Source organism: Mandrillus leucophaeus, unplaced genomic scaffold (assembly GCF_000951045.1).
Source record: "Mandrillus leucophaeus isolate KB7577 unplaced genomic scaffold, Mleu.le_1.0 Scaffold59, whole genome shotgun sequence".
NCBI lineage: Eukaryota > Metazoa > Chordata > Mammalia > Primates > Cercopithecidae > Mandrillus > Mandrillus leucophaeus.
The window spans coordinates 2,892,258-2,913,900 of NW_012106363.1; the positions used below are offsets into that span (position 1 = coordinate 2,892,258).

General features: G+C 52.2%; 1 protein-coding gene and 1 pseudogene across 2 annotated transcripts; both read right to left on the bottom strand.

The window, feature by feature from the left end:
• Positions 1–6,437: 6,437 nt before the first annotated feature.
• Positions 6,438–7,744, bottom strand: LOC105553332 (annotated as a pseudogene).
• Positions 7,745–13,388: 5,644 nt separating this feature from the next.
• Positions 13,389–21,274, bottom strand: WFIKKN2 (WAP, follistatin/kazal, immunoglobulin, kunitz and netrin domain containing 2). 2 transcript variants are annotated; one of them, XM_011999236.1, is made up of 2 exons: positions 20,894–21,274; positions 13,389–16,244 (listed from the first exon to the last, which is right to left on the bottom strand). In XM_011999236.1, exon 2 carries the CDS (start codon positions 16,173–16,175, stop codon positions 14,724–14,726), a length of 1,452 nt encoding a protein of 483 aa, XP_011854626.1. In that variant the 5' UTR covers positions 16,176–16,244; positions 20,894–21,274; the 3' UTR covers positions 13,389–14,723. The 2 variants fall into 2 exon arrangements, with proteins under 2 accessions (XP_011854626.1, XP_011854625.1); XM_011999235.1 differs by having other exon boundaries at positions 19,779–20,962.
• Positions 21,275–21,643: the final 369 nt, after the last annotated feature.

The window sequence follows — 21,643 nt, forward strand, 5'->3', positions numbered from 1 at the left end:
CAGCTATTTTTAAACGCTGATTCTCCACATGCCCTTCTACAGCTCTTGAGGTCTTTTTTCCTCTTTCTTAGTGCTAGTGAGAAAGCTGGAAAATTATGGTGCTCACCCTTTTGGAGTGGGAAGGCTGACTTAAAACAATTCCGTGCTTCCTCTAGGCCAGAAAGAAAGAGTGTCAAGAATGGACATGGCGTCAGTCTAGCTTGTTTTCTAGCAAATGGTGGGTATAAGTGGATGACTTCTGGATACTGATAGAAAGGAATACTATCAGTATCATGTCAGTATGGTTTAAGAAATGGAATTATTGGCAGGGTGTGGTGGCTCATGCCTGTAATCCCAGCACTTCGGGAGGCCGAGGCAGGCGGATCATGAGGTCAGGAGTTTAAGACCAGCCTGGTCAACATGGTGAAACCCCATCTCTACTAAAAATACAAAGATTAGCCAGGCATGGTGGCATGTGCCTGTAATCCCAGCTACTGGGGAGGCTGAGGCAGGAGAATTGCTTGAACCCAGGAGGCGGAGGTTGCAGTGAGCTGAGATCGCACCACGGCATGCCAGCCTGGGCGACACAGCAAGACTCCATCTCAAAAAAAAAAAAAGAAAGAAAAGAAAAGAAAAAAGAAATGGAATCATCACGCCCTGCAAATATTGTACATTTTAGTACAGGGTCCAGATACCTTGTGACACAGGTTCAATAGTTCCTAGGCATAGGAACATCTTTTTCTGTTTTGCACTAAATGTAGGTATTCCTTTCAGATGGCTTTCCCTTGCCACCCCTCCACTAGCCATCAATGCATTTCTTTTTTATTTTTATGTTTCTTTCTTTCTTTCTTTTTCTTTTTTTTTTTTTGGTGGGGAGATGGAGTCTCGCTCTGTCACCCAGGCTGGAGTGGCACAATCTTAGTTCACTGCAACCTCCGCCTCCCGGGTTCCAGCGATTCTCCTGCCTCATCCTCCTGAGTAGCTGAGACTACAGGCACGTGTCGCCATGCCCTGCCAATTTTTGTATTTTTAGTAGAGATGGGGTTTCACCGTATTGGTCAGGCTGGTCTCAAACTCCTGACCTTGTGATCCACCCACCTTGGCCTCCCAAAGTGCTGGGATTACAGGCGTGAACCACTGCGCCTGGCCCCATCAATGCATTTTTAGTAAAGATGAAGGTTGAATTTTGTTTTGTTTTGTAATGAGAATACCTGTTCTTTCTTCACTCTGATTATCCAGATTTGCCTACTGCCCTCAAAGCTCTTTTTCCAAAAAAAACTCTCCTAGTTTTGCAAACTACCTGCCATTCTAAAGTTTTGTGGAGCCCCGGTGACTTACTTTATTCTAATTTCTTTTTATTTCCAGAAAACATGATGGGAATCTCTTAAACCATTTTAATACAAGGCTTAAGATAGCTGCAATCTTTGCAGTCAACCTTTCTAGAAACTAAGGTGTCACCAGAGGCTCTTTAAAGATTTTGAGAACAACCAGTTTTCACACAGCTATAAAGGATTTTACCTGGGGAAATTCTGCTTTGTGAATCTTGAAAAAGTCTGGAAGAAAGGAAGGAAACTTTTTTTGGTGACTTAGAAAGAAGATTCTTGTTTATTTTCTGAACCACTAAAGTTCAAAGAACTTTTTGTGTTCCGTGTAAAAGAAATAGCTGAAAGTGAGAGCTTTTCTCCTCAGGAGTATCTGCCAAAGGAGAAGGGTCTGGCAGTGGGCAAGGGACCAGGGTGTATGTCCTCCATCTGCTTTTGCTTCCAGGCCCTGGGAAAGGTGGAAAGGATAGTAAAGGAGAGAGCTTCCGCATGCACTGCCTGACAACTTGCCCTGGAGATCAGTTTCCCCGGAAGGAGGCTTTGCAGAAGTTCTGACACCACAGTTTCCTGAAGACTGTATGTATGCTTTTTTCCAGATTTTCAAGGAGGATGGGGAGCTGCTCCTATGTAAAGCACTGGCCATTTGAAGGATGCTTTTTATACTATCACAAAGTCTGACAGAATCCAGAGGGAATGATGAACCCCAAAAGCTCAGTAATAATAATGGCAACCCTTATATGCATCTACTATGTGCTAGATACTGCCCCATTTAAATTTAGTTCAGCTTCATAACAACCCTCTGAAGGTTGTACTGTTTCTCCCATGTACAGATACGTAAGTGGAGGCAGAGAGCTTGCAACAGTCACAGCCAGCGGAGCTAGGATTTGAACTGTGGGATTCTGTTTTCAAAGTCCATGGTCCTTAACCATTACGCTATCCTGCTCCTTTGGTTGACCTCAACAGGTCGATTTTCTAAAACAAGCCACACTTGGTTGTTCAGAAGTCATCTAAGCTGCACTTTGTGCCTGGTCCCCCTCTCCTGCAAACCTCACTTGTGATTGTTCGCTCAGCAATCCCAAGCTTATTTTACTATCAGCCTTTGCCAGGCACAATTAGGAAAGGGAAATCGGCTACAAAAACACAATGGAATAAGATATGAGTTTGAGAGCTACGTGCTAGCTTTACTTACTTACATCACTACTGCTCTCTGGATGATTAGATTTGTTGAGAAGCAGCTATACGCACTTCACATACTGAAGTCTTGGGTCCTGAGCTTTACTAGTACTTGTGATAGCAAAAGGGTGATATTGACTCAAGTGGCTGCCCTGGGGTCAGATTCCATTCTTGTCCCTAAATTCTTTCTCAAACAAGGTGAGATATGATTAGAAACAGCTCCTGTATTCATCCACTCAACACATTTATTAAGCATCTCCTGCGTTAGGAACTGGTAGTGATATATATAATCCTTCAGAACCGCTAAAGGAGCTTACGCTCTAGCAAAGAACAACACACACGCCCAGATAATCATAACACACAGGAATATGTAGGGATATGAACCAAAAAAAGGGAGAGACTGTGCCTATCTAAGAGATTCTAGGTCTGGGAGGAGATATCAAGCTATGAAGAATGGGTACAGTGTCCACTGGAAGCACCTGGAGAAGGCTGGGCTCCCTCAAATTCCCAGCTCCAGTAGAAGAACAGGGAGTTGAGAGGAAAACCTTGGTCCTGGTGTGTGTGTGTGTGTGTGTGTGTGTGTGTGTGTTCTTCATCAGATGTATCCACAGTAGGAAGAATGTGTGCTGCTAACCCTTGGGGAAAAAGGCAGAGGAAATCAGAAATAGAAGCTCTGCTGCCAGCCCCATCTCTCCTGGGAGAAGCTGCTTTGAATTTGAACATTTTAACTTATTTTTTCACTGTTTCAAGCTTTGTACAGAAACATTATGAAAGAGAAATAGTTTAAAACTTCTTTATTCATCAAACCCAGGAGTGAGATGGGGAGGACCGGTAAGAAGTCCAAGGAAGGAAGAGGTGGGAGTGAGAGGGGCGTCAGGCTGTGTCAGAGGGATGTCAAATTCCTTGCTTTCAAGACAGTTTCAGTTTCATGCTTAATCTAGAAACCTCCTCAGGCTAGAAGCTCCCTCTAGGGGTCATCTCATTTGTTTTCCTACCTTTAGTGACAAAGCCTCTTTTGGTTTTGTGATGTCAGGGCTCACAGCAGGTACCACCCTTCCAGAAGTTGGTGGTGGTGGAAAGTGTGTGTTCATTGCAGAAACTCAGACACCCCCAGCTCACTCCCAGTTGCCACTCCCATCGCCACACCCTACCCCTGGCCGAGGTAACAAGTCTGTGGAGCTCAGTAGTTTCCTTTTCCAGTTTGGCTTTTTGGGCGCCTGTAATATCTTCCGGTTTGAACATAAATCAAAGAATGAGGCTTTGAAGGGAAAGCTTTGTACAAATTTCAGCCAGAAATTAACATTCCCAAATAACTTTTCGCCTGGGTCGCTTCCCCGGGCAATGTCCTTCCCCAGGCTTCCCTAAGTTCTCTGTGGCTGAACACTCTGTCATCCACTGAAAATACCACCACAAGCTGGCCAAGCTCCTTCATGTGACCTGGGACTGTTCAGGGAGCATCACTACTCTGTACAGAGCGTGGATCCTGCTTTGGCACAGAAGACACCAGCGTCTGACCCTTGTCTCGCACCCACTTGACCAGCAGGGACACATGTTTCCACTATTTTCCCTGCAGATGTAAGAATACTCTAGAGTGGTGTAGGGGGCTTCATTCAGCCTCCAAGTAACATTACTCCTAGTGATCCTCTATGAGAAAGAACATGGGCTTTGGGGTCAGAGTTGTTTTCTTTTTTTTCTTTGAGACAGAGTCTTGCTCTGTCACCCGGGCTGGAGTGCAGTGGTGCAATATCAGCTCACTGCAACCTCCACTTCCCAGGTTCAAGGGATTCTCCTACCTCAGCCTCCTGAGTAGCTGGGATTACAGGTGCCCACCACCACACTTGGCTGATATTTTTGTATTTTTAGTAAAGACGGGGTTTCACCATGTTAGCCAGGCTGGTCTCGAACTCCAGGCCTCAGGTGATCCGCTGCCTCGGCCTCCCAAAGTGCTGGGATTATAGGCGTGAGCCACCATGCCTGGCCTGGGGTCAGACTTTGAATCAAATCCCAAACTCAACCTTAAGTAGCAGAGCACTGTTAAAACGATTCCACCTCAGATTTCCTATCTGTAAAAGAGTTCCAAATTCTACTTGTTAGGGTTGGTGTGATGAGTATGTAAGATAAATAAAGCATTCAGCATCATCCTCTTGCCTACATTGAATAACCTGAACTCTCTTTACTCTGGTGAGAGAGAGCTCAAATCCTCCCCTTCTCCCGCCATGGCTTAGCCTCAAGGACATGTGCTCAGCCTATTTAGGGGAGGTCAACTGGCCATAAACGCGCCTTTTCATGAGAATCCTAGGAAGTAAAACTTCCTGGTATATTAGCAGGGAGAAGGAAGGACACAAAAATGAGATGAAACCAGACTTGACTGCTCTTGAATCTGTGGTGGAAAATATCACAAATGGGGTTGAGTATGTGGCCTTTGGAGTCCTGTAGACACACCTAGGTTTGGGAAAATTTTTCAATCTTCCTGAGCCTTGGTTTCATTATCTCTGAAATGGACAGACTATTAAATGGAGGTGAAAATATATACACATGACAGGGTTGTAAATATTTAATGAGACAATGCATGTTGAACACATATTAAGTGCTGTAAGCTCTTAGTAACGGAAATTATTACCCCTGCCAAAAGGGCATCTAATTGGTAAAGGGTGCCCACCTTCTATGAGGCCCGGGACAGGGATGGGTTGCCATCTGTGTGAGTCTCACTAAAGCTGTGTTCTAGTCATCCATAACACCAGCTTCAGCGCTTATTAGGGTCACAGGGTAAAATTGCTGGCTGTAATGATTGTGAAGACTGCTTTGAGTCTGTTATTGATCATACCAGGGTTCTAAGGCTGTTTCCCCTTTTATTCTGTTGCCCCTTGTGGTACATTGAGATAGAGAGTGGCACTTGATATAAAGGGTCAATGAGAGCTTCGTTCTGTGCCCCAAGGTACTGGAGCCGAGAATGAAGGGTTCAGAATGTTCTTAGGGCCTCCATGGAGGTCTCAGAGGTTCCCCATCTCTAACCAAATTACTACACTTTATCTCTGCTTCCTGGGCCTCCAACTGCACAACCCCAAGTGTGTGCGTATGTGTATGCGTCTCCCTGTCCCTCTTCTCCTTTTTCTTCTTGTTCCCTCCCTCCTCCTCTCCCCCCCTCTTCTCCAGCTACCCTCCTCCTGGACTCTTTCCTTGTCAGCAAAGGAGACTGCATCTGTTCTGGCTTTGCTCTGAGAGAGGGGTCTGTTCTCCCCTCCTGGTTCTTGCTCCAATCATGGGCAGGGACATGCAACAGCAATTATCACCAACAAACTGAAGCAATGAGGCCCAGGACCAGCTACCCTGGAGAGGTACTATGGCTACCATTATTATTCTGTGCTATAGATGATAATACTAAGGCACAGAGACGTTAACTACTCAAAGTCACAAAGCCAGTATTTGAGCCCATGCTCTGCCATGACTGTGATCTTTTCTCACTGCCACCCACCCTGGATAGCAAGGAGATTTGGGGACCTTGAGGCCTAAAACATCTGGTCCCTTATTAATTTATTAATTAATTTATTTACTTATTTATTGCTTAATATGTTGATTGTCTTTATCTGAAATATCCTCATAGAAAATTGTTGTCTCGGGTCGGGAGTGGTGGCTCACGCCTGTAATTTCAGTACTTTGGGAGGCTAAGGCAGGCGGATCAACTGAGGCCAGGCGTTCGAGACTAGCCTGGCCAACATGTCGAAACCCCGTCTCTACCAAAAATACAAAAATTAGCCTGGTGTGGTGGGGTGTGCCTTTAATCCCAGCTACTGGGGAGGCTGAAGCAGGAGAATTGCTTGAACCCAGGAGGTGGAGGTTGCCCTGAGCCAAGATCGCACCACTGAGCTCCAGCCTGAGTGACAGAGCAAGACCCTATCTCAAAAAAAAAAAAAAAAAAACAGAAAGAAAATTGTTGTTTGATTTAGTCCCCAGCAGCCTGCTCCTTTACTCTTGTGAGAGCAGGCTCAGAGAAAACAAGCTTGCTTTCTTTTGAGCTACCCAATCTTTCTTCTGGGCAGGGGACATTTGGGGACAGTTCTATCTCTACTTTTTAGCTTCTTTCTCGGGCTTCTTCTCATGGACTGGTGATATGGTTTGTATCTGTGTCCCCACCAAATCGCATGTGAAATTTTAACCCCCAGTGTTGGAGGCGAGACCTGGTGGGAGATGATTGGATCATGGGGGTGGTTTCTCATGAATGGTTTAGCACCATCCCTCGGTGCTGTTCTCGTGATAGTGAGTAAGTTATTAGGAGCTCTGGTTGTTCAAAAGTATGTAGCACTTCCCCCCTCTCTTTCCCTTCCTCTTGCTCCGGCCATGTAAGACGTGCCTGCTTCCCCTTTGCCTTCTGCCATGATTGTACGTTTCCTGAGGCCTCCCCAGAAGCAGAAGCCACTATGCTTCCTGCATAGCCTGCCAATTAAACCTCTTTTCTTCATAAATTATCCAGTCTCAGGCTTTTCTTTATAGCAGCACAAGAACAGACTAACACAGCTAGATTCTCTTGTATAGCAGCATGAGCTTCCTTACACATGTCCTCCACCATATCTGGAGTTATGCTGTTCTTTATGTGTTGAGAGAACTGTTTCTTGTAAGCATCTTTGTCTTCTTCCGTTAGGTAATGCATCCAATCTGCAACATTCTGACCCATGATGTACTTCTGATGCACTTCTACATTCAATTCCTTGCTTTCAGAATCATAAACAGGGAATCATTTGGTAATGTGAGGGCTAGACAAGCCTCCATCCACAGCTCCCTTCAGGGCCCCAAAAACTTTATTGCCAATGGTAGTTCTGGCAAAGCCTGCATCCAAATAGCAGGTGAAGGCACCAGGCTGACTATCAATGCTTTCCACATTACAATTCATCTCTGGTCACCTTCACTTGGCCATCATAGATCTTGTTCATGCCGAACCTATTGAGAAGCCTGCGGGCCAGCACTGGCTGGTACAACAGACTGCAGCATCATCTGTCAGGCCAACCTTCACACTGCATTTTGGCAGTTCATGTGTGTAAGCTGTATAGACTATCATATCCCCTTCTATATGAGCATAAGTAATCTGACAAATGATATCTCTACAGTTACATGACTTTTCCTGTATTTGGGCATGTTGTACTTGTTTTTATCCTATATCACCAAGTGTTTCCAAGGATAGCAATCAGTTTTACCCTCTTGTCATCTTCTAAATTTCCCATGCATCTCTTAAAGTAGGCCTTGTTCTTGACATCTTTAACCACCCCCATCCTGCGGAACAGAGCCCCCAGGCCCTCTTTTTAAATGCTTATGCAGCTCACTTATAGCAGCAATGACCACTAACAAAATAATTATTAGACTTTTAGTCAGCACTTCCATGCAAGAAACGAGATGACAGCTGCAGCATTGGTGTCTCTGAAGAGCTGCTGAATAACTCGCCTGGTGGCAGACTGATTCCTGGGAGGCAGCAGCCATCATGGGCACTGTGCTGTGCCATGGGAGGACTTGGCCTCTCATTCCCACTGTCTCCTTCCTATCAGCAGCTCCCCCACCATATTCAGCTAAAAGTTTGGAGAACTCATCTTCACCTGCATGTCGTGACTGTTGGTACTGTGTGTGTGTGTGTGTGTGTGCGCGCGCGCGCTTATTTGTGTCCCTCTTTGGGAACTCTGGGGTATTGAGGGAGGCCATCAAGAACTTTATTTGCATGAAGATGTGTAAGCCTGGCCGAGCGCAGTGGCTCATGCCTGTAACCCCAGCACTTTGGGGGGCTGAGGCAGGCGGATCACCTGAGGTCAGGAGTTCGAAACCAGCCTGGCCAATATGGCGTAACCCCATCTCTACTAAAAAATATGAAAATTAGCCAGGTGTAGTAGTGGGCACCTGTAATCCCAGCTACTTGGGAGGCTGAGACAGGAGAATCACTTGAACACAGGAGGTAGAGGTTGCAGTGAGCCGAGATTGCACCATTGCACTCCAGCCTGGGTGAGAGAGTGAAACTCTGTCTCAAACAAAAAAAAAAAAAAGAAAAAAGATGTATAAGCCTTTCAGGAGAAAAGATGAGGGGATACTGAGGCTGAGACCAGGGTCATGAGACAATGGGAGTAAAGAGAATTTCGTGTCAATCTTTTATAACAGGGGTGTGCAATAGAATTTCTGGTAATGTTGGAAATATTCTGTCTGTTGTCCAATATGGCAGCTACTAGCCACATGAAACGTGGCCCTTGAGACATAACTAGTGTAACTGAGGAACTGAATTTTATATTTTTCTTTAATTTAAATTCATTTACATGAATTCAGTACTAACAATATTGGAGAGTATGGCTTTATAAAACTTCTATAAACCCTTGGTACTCCCAGAGGTCAAGGACCAGTTGGAAGTGGTGGTTATGGGTGTTTAGAAGGGGTAACTGCCATTTGGGGTCCTCAACCTTTAACTGCGATGGTTAAAATACGTATGTGACATCATGATAAGAGTATAGGCACCGAACTCAGACAGAATTGGCTTTGAATCTTGGCTCTTTCATTGAATGACCCTATGGCCTTGGGTTCTTTAAACATTTAGAGTCTCTGGTTCAGCACCTATAAAATAGCACCTAAGAGGGCCTCTTTTCCTCCATAAAGCCTATAGGGCTTGCCTCATTCATTCATTCATTTATTCATTCAACAAACACCTAATGAACATGGTCAGGTTTGTGTTTGGCGTACAGGTGAACAAAGCATGGTCTTTGGCCTCCTGAAGGTTGCAGCTTAGAGTGTGATCTGCCAAGTGGTGAAATAGTAAAATAATCTGGTGCCTTCAGAGGGTTGGGAGGATTCAACTGGACAGTCCACGTAAAGTGCCTGGCGCAGGGGTTAGCATCCTCACGTCCACCCCACTGCTGGCACTGTGCTTCTCCCCTGCCCAGGGTCTTTGAGAAAACCCCAGGCCCCTCCTCGCTTCCAGGCTACCCACACAGAAAGGAGATAAAGTCACCACCCTCTGCTCTCGCTTAGACTATGGACAGAATTGGATGCATCCCTCACACCAAAACAGAAAACAAGTTATCGGGGTGGGTCCACCTCCTCCCGTCGGGTCTCTGGCAGTGTCCTCAAGACCTGAAAAGGGCCAAAAGCACACAAGTGCCCGCTTTGCCCCTGACAGACACCTGGGAAGAGGCCCCACCTCCGGGAGAGGCTAGTCTGTGTTGGGCTGGGTTCTGCTTTCCCTCATCCAAGTGGGGTTGAGGGTGGCCAGAGTATTGCTGGAGACCTAGTGGAGTTCCGTATCCCGGGGTAATTTGGGACGGAACCACAGGGACTCCAACGTGACCCTGAAATGGGTCGAGGGCCTCGGGAGCCTGGGAAGCAGGCAGGAGAGGGGTGAGGGGTTTGCCCACCTGCCCACCCTGCCCTCTCCCTCAGGAGATGCTGGCTGGAGGTTTACTCTTCCTCCTGACACAGCCTGAGTGAGAAGTGTCACCTGACCTCAGGGCACATTCCAGAATGAGGCCACAGCCAAGAATAGGGCCCAGGAACCCTGCCACCGTTCCTGCCTGCATTAATCACAAATTATCCAGAGTAGGAGGGAAGCTTCAGACTCCTCGGAGAGGTCGGAGGAAGAGGAGGAGGAGGAGGTAACAGGAGGTGGAGCTGGAGAAAAGAGGGAGGACCCCAGAGAGGCCCCTTCTAGGCTTGTGGTTGTTCAGCGCAGCAGCACTGCATGGCCCCTGCTCCCAGGACCCTCTGTTTCACCCAGCAGGCCCCTCCATGAGCTCTGAGAGCTGGGCCCACAGCTTCCTGGAGGCCCTAGGAAATGATTCTGATCTGGATCAGCACAAACGCAGAGGGAGAGGGACTCAGAGAGGAGTGCTCACACAGCCGGGGGACAGCAGAGGCTTCCCCAAGGAGCTGAGTCTTGAAGGATGAGTAGGCAGAAGGCTGATGAATGTAGGCCAGGACTGCTTGTGTGTGTGATAGAAATACTTGTCACACGGGGAGGTTGTAAACAGCCCTGGGTGGCTTGTGTGTGCTGACGGGAGGCAGCCTTTTTTGAGACATTCGGGGTTCTAATGGGACTCTAACTGCCCAGCCCAGAGCAGGGTGTGTGTGTGTGTGTGTGTGTGTGTGTGTGTGTGTGTGTGTGTGTGTTGCGTGCTAGGAAAAACAACATAACATGAGCATTACGAGCTCTGGGCTGGGCGCGGTGGCTCACACCTGTAATCCCAGCACTTTGGGAGGCCGAGTCAGATGGATCACCTGAGGTTAGGAGTTCGAAACCAGCCTGGCCAACATGGCAAAACTCTGTCTCTACTAAAAATACAAAAATTAGCCAGGCATGGTGGCACATGCCTGTAATCCCAGCTACTCAGGGAGGCTGAGGCACAAGAATCTCCTGAACCTGGGAGGCGAAGTTCGCAGTGAGCCGACCTCACATCACTGCACTCCAGCCTGGGTGACAGAGTGAGACTCCATCTTAAAAACAAAACAAAACAAATTAAAAACTCTGAAGTCAGACTGGCAGGATTCAAGTCTTGGCTCTGCCACTCACCCGATTTGGGGCAGGTTTCTTATCCCCTCTAGCCTTAGTTTTCCTACCTACAAAATAGCCTTCTGTCTCCTCCAGTTGCAGTGGGCCTTACAAGAGCTGGTACCTGGCACATAGGACGTGCTCACGCATGCTGCTGTTTTACAACAGGACAAGGGGACGGAGGGAGTTCCCCACGGCTTAAGGCAATCACCGAGGCTGTGGACTTATTCTCCCCCTTCCCTAGTCGGGGTCCACTCCATCCCTGGTCTCCAGCCCCACTGTCCGGGGGATGACATCAGACTACAGAGCAGCTGGCTAGACAATGGAGCAGAGTGTCCTAGCAGGCTGGAGGTGCTGGGGGAGGCGGAGGGTGGAAAAAGCCAAACTGCCCTGCCCCAGAGGCCCTGGGGACTGATCTGGAGACAGGCCGCTCAGGAATAGGCCTCTGAAGAGGCAAACTGAGGGTCAGAGCAGGAAGGAGAGAGCCAAGTGCTCGCAGGAAGGTGAGGAGTGAGTATCCCGGGCAGACAGGAGACAGGTGAGTTTAGCCTAGATAAAGGGGCCTCATTTTCGTTATGTCCCGGGACCTAGGCTGGGGCCAAATCTCCTCGATTTGACTGAGCAAAGCAACCTCCCGAGACTGGCTGGCAACCAGGCCCCGGGAGCTCCATCCACCCTTTCCTGAGCTCCTGCTAGATGCCAGCCTTTGTATAAGGCCTAGGGTAACAGAAAGAAAGGACTCTGGCTTGGTTTCAAGGATAGAATGCCAGATAGTAGGTCAGAAGTTATAATAGGTTCGAAACCACCCATTCTCTAAGTGCCCATATTTTCTGAACCCCACCTCAGCTTATAGTGGTGCTCAGTTTGGATATACTCTGTGAGCAACAGAATAAAACATTTGAAGCTGCAAAGCCCAAGACCCAGAAACGCGAGGGGAGGGCTTTCAGTTCTAGGGTCTGTTCTGAGTGGAGAGCTGCTGAGGGTGGGAGGGGGCAGCCACTCGGCACCAGGCCCTCATTCCTGGGCTTTCCAGTTGTATCCAGTTAACAGGGCCCAGCTCCCAAGCCTCTTGTATAGAGTGATCTTACTACCCTCTGTTCTACAGATGAGGAAACAGAGACTCAGAGAGATCGCAGGTAAGCAGCAGAGCCTAGATTCAGACCTAGGCAAGTCTGACTTCACGGGCTGAGTTTTCTCGCTCTGCTAGGTGGGGCTGGAGTGTGACAGGCACCCCAGGTCTGGGGCTGTGAGTGGGCAGTGGTCTAGTTAGAGGCCCCGAGATGGGATTTTCCTGAACCTCACACCTTCATCAGGGAAGCAGACGTGCGACTGGGGACCCTGCTGTCCCGGCCCAGCTGCAGTGCTTAGGTCCTATATCTGTGTAAATGGGGGTGAAAGGGAGGTGACAGGCGCTGGCATGTGGACACTTGCCCCCACAGCTTGCATGGCAATATGCTGGAGCTCGAGCTGGAAGCAGGTGCACAGAATGTCCCTGGGTCTCTGAGGACAGGATGAGACCATCCTCACCTTCCTTGGTTACCTGACCTGAGCAGGGTGGGGGCCCGTGGCTGCTGCCCACACCACTTTGGTGGCTCAGTTTTGTGCTCAGTGTTCTCCCGATGTCAACTTGAGAAACCTTGGATCCTCTGCCTCTGTTCTTCCTGCTCCCGATCTCCTCCTCGCACCCTTATTGCAGATGAGATGGGGTGGGCCAGGTTAGGCTGGGCCTGGATTCTTCTTTTGGGTTGGGGCCCAGGAAAACACAGGCAAGTGTGCAGGGGAGTGGTGCCTCTTGGGGACAAACAGGCTGTGGGGTGTGCCACGGCTTCAGGGCTCCTGAACACGTCTCCAGGGCTGGGGAGCCGCTGTGGGCCTCCCTGGGGCCAAAGGCACTGCTGTCCCCATTCTGGGAACCGAGCCCCATGACCTGAGCATACCTAGGGCTTTGACGCAGAGTCTTCCTGGAGGCCCCCTAGTGAGGCCTCACCTAGAGGCCCCCTAGTGAGTCACAGCTGGCAGCTGTCCTTGCCTGCTCCGTTCCCATCTCCTCCACCTTCTCGCCTCTGAACTTGACACCATTGGTGGCAGGGTCTGGACCTGACCAACTGTGCTGTCACGCTGGGGTGACAGCAGGTTACAGATCAGAACACCTGGACTGGGCCCCACCCCTTCCTGCCTTTGTGTTCTTGACAAGCCACCTCACCTCTCTGACCTCAGCTTAACTCACAGAGCTGAGCTGAGCAGCAGTTAAGGGGCCTTGGAGCTACAAAGGGGGCCCAAATATTACCAGCGTCTCTCCAACCCCCAAAGATGCTCCAACTGGCCAGACTTCCCTCTTGTAAGGTCACCAAAGCAAATGACACTACCCATCTCCCTCCCTTCCCCATCATAACCCAAATGAAACACACAAGCAGGGCCATTGATACTATGAGCTTTTAATTAGTATCTTCCTCCTTATATTTGAGGAAGAAATGAGGACGCCCCACAAGGACCTTCTTCAGCTTGGAGGGGCAGGGACAGAATAGGGCAGAGGAGGGTAGTGGGGGCAGATGCAGAGCTGACAGTGCGGCTTCCCAATCCTCTCTCTAGTGGCGGGATGGCCAGGCCTACACAGGAAGTCTGGAAACACACAAAAAAATCACCAACGAGCTGCCACATCCTTTGCCCAGGTCTCACAGAGAGCCTCCCTCCAGGTTCCCATGGGCTCCCGAGGCCGCCACCAGATGGGAGCATTGAGCAATGTTCCTTTTCCTTCTCCAGCCACCTCCCTCCTCTCTCAGTCCTTTACTACCCCCTTCCCTGCCTGCTTTTTCCTCTCCCTTCATTTCTCCTGCTACCAAACAGATCCCGGGGCTTTTCTCTGCTCTATGTTCAAGGAAGCCAGTGGATACGAAAGCACACCATCCATCAGATAGAAACTCCAGACAGCTGTGAGTCCAGCAGAGGGGTGCGTCTGGGGGCCCCGGGACAAGGGCATCTGTGTTGGGGCACTAAGAGCTGGGCAGTGGCTAACATCTCTCTGTGGTCCTGGCACCCAGTAAGCATTCAGAGAACGTCCACTGAGTTCAACTGAACTAGATCGACAAACCAATGCAGCCAAGGAGAAGAAATATGTATTCTGCTGGTGCCGTGGTGGCCTCAGCGGCAAGTTGACCACCACCCAAAGGCACCCGTTCCAGCAGCTTCCACTCAGGGCAAGTCATGTGCTGGGCTGGACTCTGCCTCCAGCTTGCCACTGCCCATGCCCCTAACCCCAAGTGGCCTCTGCTCACAGCAATCGAGGACGCTGTGGGAAAGGTGTCCCATTAGTCCCTGGGCCCTCCTATCTCTCCCCACCTACCCCCTTTGCAAGCCAATCCATTCAACTGTTCCTGTGACCAGCACACAGCGACCATCGCTTAAACCCTTTCTGGAAGACTGGCTGGGGGAGGGTGGCTGGGAGAGCCAGGGGTGTGGGGCCAGTGAGGGGAGGAGGAGAATGTCTGAGCAAGTTGGTGGTCAGGAATAACTTCCGTGTGTCCACTGACTTCTCCTTTTGTCCGCCTGAGCTAAAAAAGGTATGAACCCCTTACTGAACCCAAAGAATAGACGCTGATCTGAGACCCTCTGTGGCTTTTTCTCTGACACATCGGTTGACGTTTCCCGGCTGGCCCAAGCCTGTCTAATCTGACCTCGCCCAGTCTGCTGAGAGGCATTGGGGTGGATAGGTGGAAGAAGGCCAGGGAGGGGGCCAAGGAGGTGGGGGGGCTTCAGTGCAAGCCAAGAAACTCCTTGAGGACGTCACAGGTCTTCTTGTGCATGACCTCGCGGAGCTTCCTGACCCGGCGGGCACTCGACGCGCCCACAAAGCTATCGGGGCGCAGCATGGCCATGCCGCCGTCCACCTCCCCCATGATGATGAGTGGCGTCTCGCTCACGGTCACGTTAGGGCAGGGGCATGCCCAGTCCACGTGGAGCAGAGTGACCTCCAACGGCTCCCGGCCCAGGAACTTGAGGCCCATTTTCTCATCCTTTAAGACTTCGTCCACAGTCACCAGGGCGCGGCCTGAGTCAGGCTCCTCGGTCAGCTCAGAGACTCGGCCCAGGATGACAAAGTCGCTGCGACAGAAGCTGGTAACGAGCTTCTGCCGAGGCTTGCAGGCCCGACAGCGCTGGTTCCCTCTAGGGAAGGGGCACGACTCCTCACAGGCCTCACGGCTCTCAAAGTTGTTGCCATTGCCCTCGCAGCCACCATAGACAAAGGACTGGCACTGGCCGGTCTGGCTGTTGTAAGCCCAGCGAGGCGCGTAGGCTTTGCAGGGCCCCTGCAGGGCGGGCAGGCTGCACGCGGCCAGCGGCCCACTCATGCAGGCCAGCATGCAGGCCTCATAGGTCTCAAAGTGGTTGAGGTTGCGGTGGCAGTGGCCAAAGGTGAAGGTCAGGCAGTTGTTGGCCTGGGCGTCGAAGTGCCAGCGGGTCTGCTCTTCACCACAGTCCTCGCTGTCGGGGGGCTTCAGGCACTCGGCTGCCGGGAAAGCCGTGCCATTAGGGCTGCTCTCTGAGGTGGCCGCAGCCTGATGTCCCCTGACCACCGACAGCGGGAAGTCGGCCCTCAGGACCCCGGCCGCGTTCCTGGCCGTGCAGGTGTAGATCCCAGCATCCTGCAGCTGGGCGTTATAGATGACCAGCTGGGCAATGTTGGTGACCACCACGTTGCCACGCACGTGGTTGGGCCGCATGACCACGTTCTCCCGATCCTCCAACTGCTTCTCCCAGGTGATCTCAGGCCGGGGCCGGCCCACCACATCACAGAGGAAGCTCACCGTCTCACCCATGGTGACCGACTGGTGCACAGGGTGGTTGAGCAGCGCCGGGGCCGCCATGTCCAGCTCAGGGGTCTCTGGGGAGGCTGTGGTGGGGTGCATGGTGGTCTCAGGTGGTGGGGGGCTGGTGTTGGGCCAGGTGAAGTGATAGCGGCAGGTTACAACTGCCAGCGTGATGCCTTTGGAGCAGGCCTCAGCATCCATGTAGCAGCGGTTATAGTAGGTGAGACCGTCCGAGGCGCAGGTAAAGCTGGGCTCCTTCTCACAGCGGTCTTTGCACTTACACACGGGCTGACCATCCCAGATGTCACACTCAGAGCCCTGCTGCAGACACATGAAGTGGTCACACGTGGCCTCCTTGGGCATGCCCACTGGGCCCTTCTTCCCTTTCACGTCCATGTAGCGGGCCGCCACACAGCTCTTGGTCCCACACACATTGGGGCAGCACTTCTCATAGGCCTCACACTCCTGAAAGAGCCAGAGAGAGTGGCCTGAACAGGGAGGAGGAGGAAAGGAGGGGCCCCCTATCCTACCCCATGGTTTATGGGGAGGTGAACTAACATGTACTCCCTATCTAGTGGGAGCAAAACATTTGAAAATAATGACGAATGCATACATAGCATCTCCTACGTGCTAGGCCCTTGTGTAAGAACGTTGACATCCGTGAGCTTGCTGTGCTCATCACAAGCCAGAGGAGGTTACAGCCATTATCTCCACTCTACAGACGATGACTGAGGCACAGAGAGGCTAAGTAGCTTTCCCAAGGTCACACAGCTGGCAGGGTCGGAAGGGGTGGGCCAAAGACTCTAAGAGAAGTTTTCCTACAACCATTTGACAGATGAGACTGCAGAGACTCAGAGAGGCGATGCCCAAGTTCACAGAGATGGGAAGTGGCAGAACAAGGCTCCAAGCTCCCAGTGGAAGGGATCGATAAATGGCGTTTTTTTTTTTTCTCCTGCATCATATAGCACAAATGAGGTCTAGCTTGAACAAGTAGGCCTGCCTTTCATCTCTTTCTCATGGGAGCGAGGATGCCTTGCCGACTGGAAGAGGTCACGTCAGAGGCTGAGAAGGGAATGCCCCGGGACTTTATCTGAGGTGATCCACACCTCTCCTCCCCTCAAGGAGACCGACACCCACGGGGAACAGAGGCTGTGAGAGGGCCCAGACCGATCCACAGCCAACAGTCAGGGCAGGCATGACAGGTCCCGCACGCTGGGTCTCAGAGTCACAGGCTCTGCCAGACCCAGGTGTCAGCTCCATGTAGGACCTTTCACGGGGAAAACAACAAGAAAAAATGTCCCCTTGTGTGGCAAAGGTCAGCAAGGCCGTCAGCGAGGACTTGCCAGGCCGTAATCCCCTCTGATTTTCTGTGGAGCCACGTAAAGCATTAGTTTAATTCCTCGAAATTAGCAACATGCTCCTGGAGCCGACACAAACAAGGATTTCACGTGGTGTTTTCGACAATAACACATCGTACCCACTGGGCAGGCAGGCAACGCTCCTAATCCTCCACCAGGTAGTAACTCTGTGAATTACTCCCCACCAGGGCTGGCCTCTTGTCATTCCAACTTTTATTTCAGCCTCTTTGACATTCCACATCAGCTAAGAGGGGGGAAGTGTCCCCCCACCCTGGCTGCACGGAGCCTGCCTGCTTGACTTGTTTACTGTTCTACCCCTTTCGGCTCAGAATGGGGACTTTGTTTTGCAGCCCTTATTTGGCATAGTCTTCTAGGCCACACCAGGGGAGGCTTTGGGACAGGGATGGGCAGCTCTCAGGAGAGGGACCCCGCAGGGAATGGAGGGCAGGAAAGGGAGTGGGAGCAGGAGAACCTTCTCCTTGGCCTGAGCCTCATCCCATTCCCTAAGACGTTCAGGACCCAGAGGTCCATGAAAGCCTGGGTCTTTGGGCACCAGAGGAAAGGTACTTCTGGCCACAGGGAACCTAGAGGGGGTCCTTAGAACACTTCCGTGTAAGGAGGTCAGAATCTCCCCAAGGGCTGTCTGGATCCCCAGACCTTGTGTGTCTTCTCCCCAAGACACACAAAATCCACCAGAGTCTCACCATCCCCAAGCCCTACCTGGTTTATCAGACCAGCCTGTGCCTGCAAATGTAGCCAACTAATGGCGTGACCTTGGCCAGATGGGAGCAGCCACCACTCCTCCTGACTTCTCATCTTCCTTTCACTTGGCACCACCATTGCCCACTGGGGGCATCTGTCCTGGGAGGCCTAAGAATTGTCCCTGGGCACTGTGAGGTTGAGGCCACTCTCTCCAGGTCAGCTCTCTGCTCTCCTGTGGGTAAACTAGGCATCTACAGGGGCACCATTGTCTCTCGTGTTCCCTGGAGATGCCCCAGCCTGGACCTGGAGCCCGGGGAGACTCGGTGCTGCCCTCGGAGCCGGCCAGGCTGGGCAGGAAATAGCTCTGCCTGGAGCAGGTACAGGTCCCACAGCCTGTTGCCCCAGAGGGGGCGGGCAGGAATGGCCCTAGGAAATGACTCGGGAACTAGAAGAGAACCGGCCCTGCCCTGTGGCATTGCCCTCTGATGCAGAGCAGAAGGCAGGACCAAGGAAGCTGACAGGCTGAAACGTGGTTTCCTTCCTCCCAGGGACACCAGAGCATCCATTCAGAGCTGCTCCTGCTTGGCCTGCCATCAGCCTGGTCTGCTCTCAGGCTCAGGGTCCAAACTCCTGGGGAGGTGGCCTGGAGTCCAATGCAACCAAAGCTTTGTTGTTAAACATGGGTTCCAAGCCCACCGTTCCCTCACTGGCCATGGCACCTGTGCCCTCTCTGCCTGACTCTGTGTCCACTCTCTCACCTGTGAGTGGGCTTCTGATGCCCACCATGCTGACCTGTCGTGTCAACACACATGACATGCCTGGCACGGTGCTGGCCCACAGCAGCCCTCAGCATGCATGAAGGAGGAATCCTCAGGCTTCAGTCCCTGATGAAGTGGGACATCGCTCCCACCTCTCCTTCCAGGCTTCAGTGTTAATAGACAGGATGGTGCCCTGTTTCTCTCCAGGTGGATGGGGCCTGTGTTCCTTCACCTTCCTGGGCCCTGCAGGGCACTACTGCATGGTCCCCACACTGTGGCTCCCACCCCCATCACTCACAGGCTCACATGGTCCATCTCTGGCTTCTGGACCTCACTCACCTGGTCCGCCTCACACTCCACCTTCTGGATCCCACTCACCTGGTCCGCCTCACGCTGCGGCTTCTGGACCCCACTCACCTGGTCCATCTCACACTCTCGCTTCTGGATCCCACTCACCTGGTCCATCTCACACTCTCGCTTCTGGATCCCACTCACCTGGTCCATCTCACACTCTCGCTTCTGGATCCCACTCACCTGGTCCACCTCACGCTGCGGCTTCTGGATCCCACTCACCTGGTCCACCTCACGCTGCGGCTTCTGGACCCCACTCAACTGGTCCATCTCACACTCTCGCTTCTGGATCCCACTCACCTGGTCTGCCTCATGCTGCGGCTTCTGGATCCCACTCACCTGGTCCGCCTCACGCTGCGGCTTCTGGATCCCGCTTACCTGGTCCGCCTCACACTCCCGCTTCTGGATCCCACTCACCTGGTCCGCCTCACACTCCCGCTTCTGGATCCCACTCACTTGGTCCGTCCCACACTTTCACTTCTGGATCCCATTCACCTGGTCCATCTCATACTGCGGCTTCTGGACCCCACTCACCTGGTCCATCTCACACTCTCGCTTCTGGATCCCACTCACCTGGTCCATCTCACACTCCCGCTTCTGGATCCCACTCACCTGGTCCATCTCACACTCTCGCTTCTGGATCCCACTCACCTGGTCCGTCCCACACTTTCACTTCTGGATCCCACTCACCTGGTCCATCTCATACTGCGGCTTCTGGACCCTACTCACCTGGCCCTCCTCACACTCCCGCACAGTCCCCACCCCACGGCTCCCACCCCCATCACTCACAGGCTCATGTGGCCCATCTCTGGTCTCTGAACCCCACTCACCTGGTCCGTCTGACACTCCCGCCTGCAGGTGCTCTGTGCGTCCACCCAGAGGTTGGGATTCATGTCGTTGGGGCAGATACCGGCGTGGGAATAGCGGATGGGTGGCAGCGCCAGGCTTCGCGGGGGCACCCCGAGCAGCAGCAGTAGCAGCAGCAGCGCTGCCACCTGCTCCCAGCGAGACCAGAACCGGCGACACCTTAGGGCCCACATGGTGCAGGCTGGGGCGGCTAGAGACCTCCCCTGAAACGATGCCAGGATCTGGGGCCCACCAGGACCTTCCTCTCAGAGGCTGCAGACACCTGCCCTCCCCACCCCAGCAGGTTTCCTGCTCAGGCTGCTGCTCAGGCTGCTGCCGCTGCTGCCTCCACCAAGTCAGCACAGCCTGCAGGGCTGTGCGGCTTCAGATAAAAGAAAGGTCTTTGGAAGGAAGCTCCCTCTCCTGAGTGTGCAGGGAGAGGAGCCGCGCAGCAGGGGCCCGCGCCCGGATTTATATCCTGGGCGCGCCACCCGAGTGGGAGCCAGCTAACCTGATGCCTGTCACAGGCAGGCTGCTGGCGCCTCTGTCCCGTGGCTGATCACAGACTTATTGCAGAAGGGGGAAAAAAAAAAAAAAGAAGCTGGAAGCAGTTTAGGCAGCGTATCTGGCACGGTGGGACACCTGCTTGTTTTTGACTCCAGGAGGCCTTTAACCCCTTCAAGGGCCAGAAATGGCATGTGCTTTGCGGGGAGCTGGCTCCAGGACACGCAAGCTCACTCTGAAGGAGGGCTTGTTTCCCTTTCCCCCACCTCCTTGGGGCCGGGCCCCCTCCTCCCCTTTGGCCACCTCTAAAGAACACACAATCGCTTGTTACGAGGAGGGACCTGCAGCCGCCGGGTTAGCATCGCCCGGCTTGATAGTACATTTGAGAGCAAATGACGTGGAAAAACAACAAGTTCACGGCCATTCCAGGGCGGGCCTGCGCCGCGCTGTGCCCTGTAAGCTGACTCCCATCCCGGCCCCGGTCCTTTGTAGGGGGTGTGCACACGGACAGTTCCGTATCTCTGTGTCCAGGGCAGTTTGCGTCTTAAGTTCCAACTTCAGTTAATTTCCCCCAAATCATTCCAGAGACACATACCAGATATGCTCTGGCTCCCCCGGCGGCTGGGACGGATCACATTCCTCCCTCTTCCATCGACACACCAAGAAAACCTCCGCGGTCACAGTGTCTCAGGACTGTGCCGGAGTCCAGCTGCCCTCGCTGACGACCACAGTGGCCACTCTTCGGTGAGCTCCTTCTGAGCTGCCAGCCGTGTCTGGCCTCCCCCACTTCCCAAAGGAGGTCTGTGGTCGAAGAAGGAAAGCGACTTGCCCAAGGTCACATACACTGAGCAGTCCTGGTGGCACCAGCTGCCAGATGCACTGGGCTCTTCACACGTGCGGGTTCTCTGAATGCATCATCTCATTTAATCCTCACAACAAACTGCACCTCCATTTCAGATCTGAGGAAAGGACGCACAGAGAGGCTAAGCAACCTGCCCATGTCGCACAGTTACCCCACCACGGTACAGGAAACAGGGACACCAGCTTGCTGGGTGTGGGCAGGGGCCTTTTAAAACCACCCCTCCCCCATCCATCTGTCAGAACTGCTGTCAAGGCACAGCCCAAACTCTGGTTTTCACAGACTGGACAAGAAATTTTTGAAACATCAGGGGCTATATTTGTGGAGGGGCCGGGAAGAGAGCCAGAAGCTGCCAGGGGCTGGGGGCGATTTCTCCCCCATTTGGCAGCAAATGGCTTGTATCTAAAATGCCACAGAGCAGCCTGCAGTCTGAGTGTTTCCGCGTTGGTCACTCGATCCTGGGGGTGGAGGGTGGAGGCACATAGA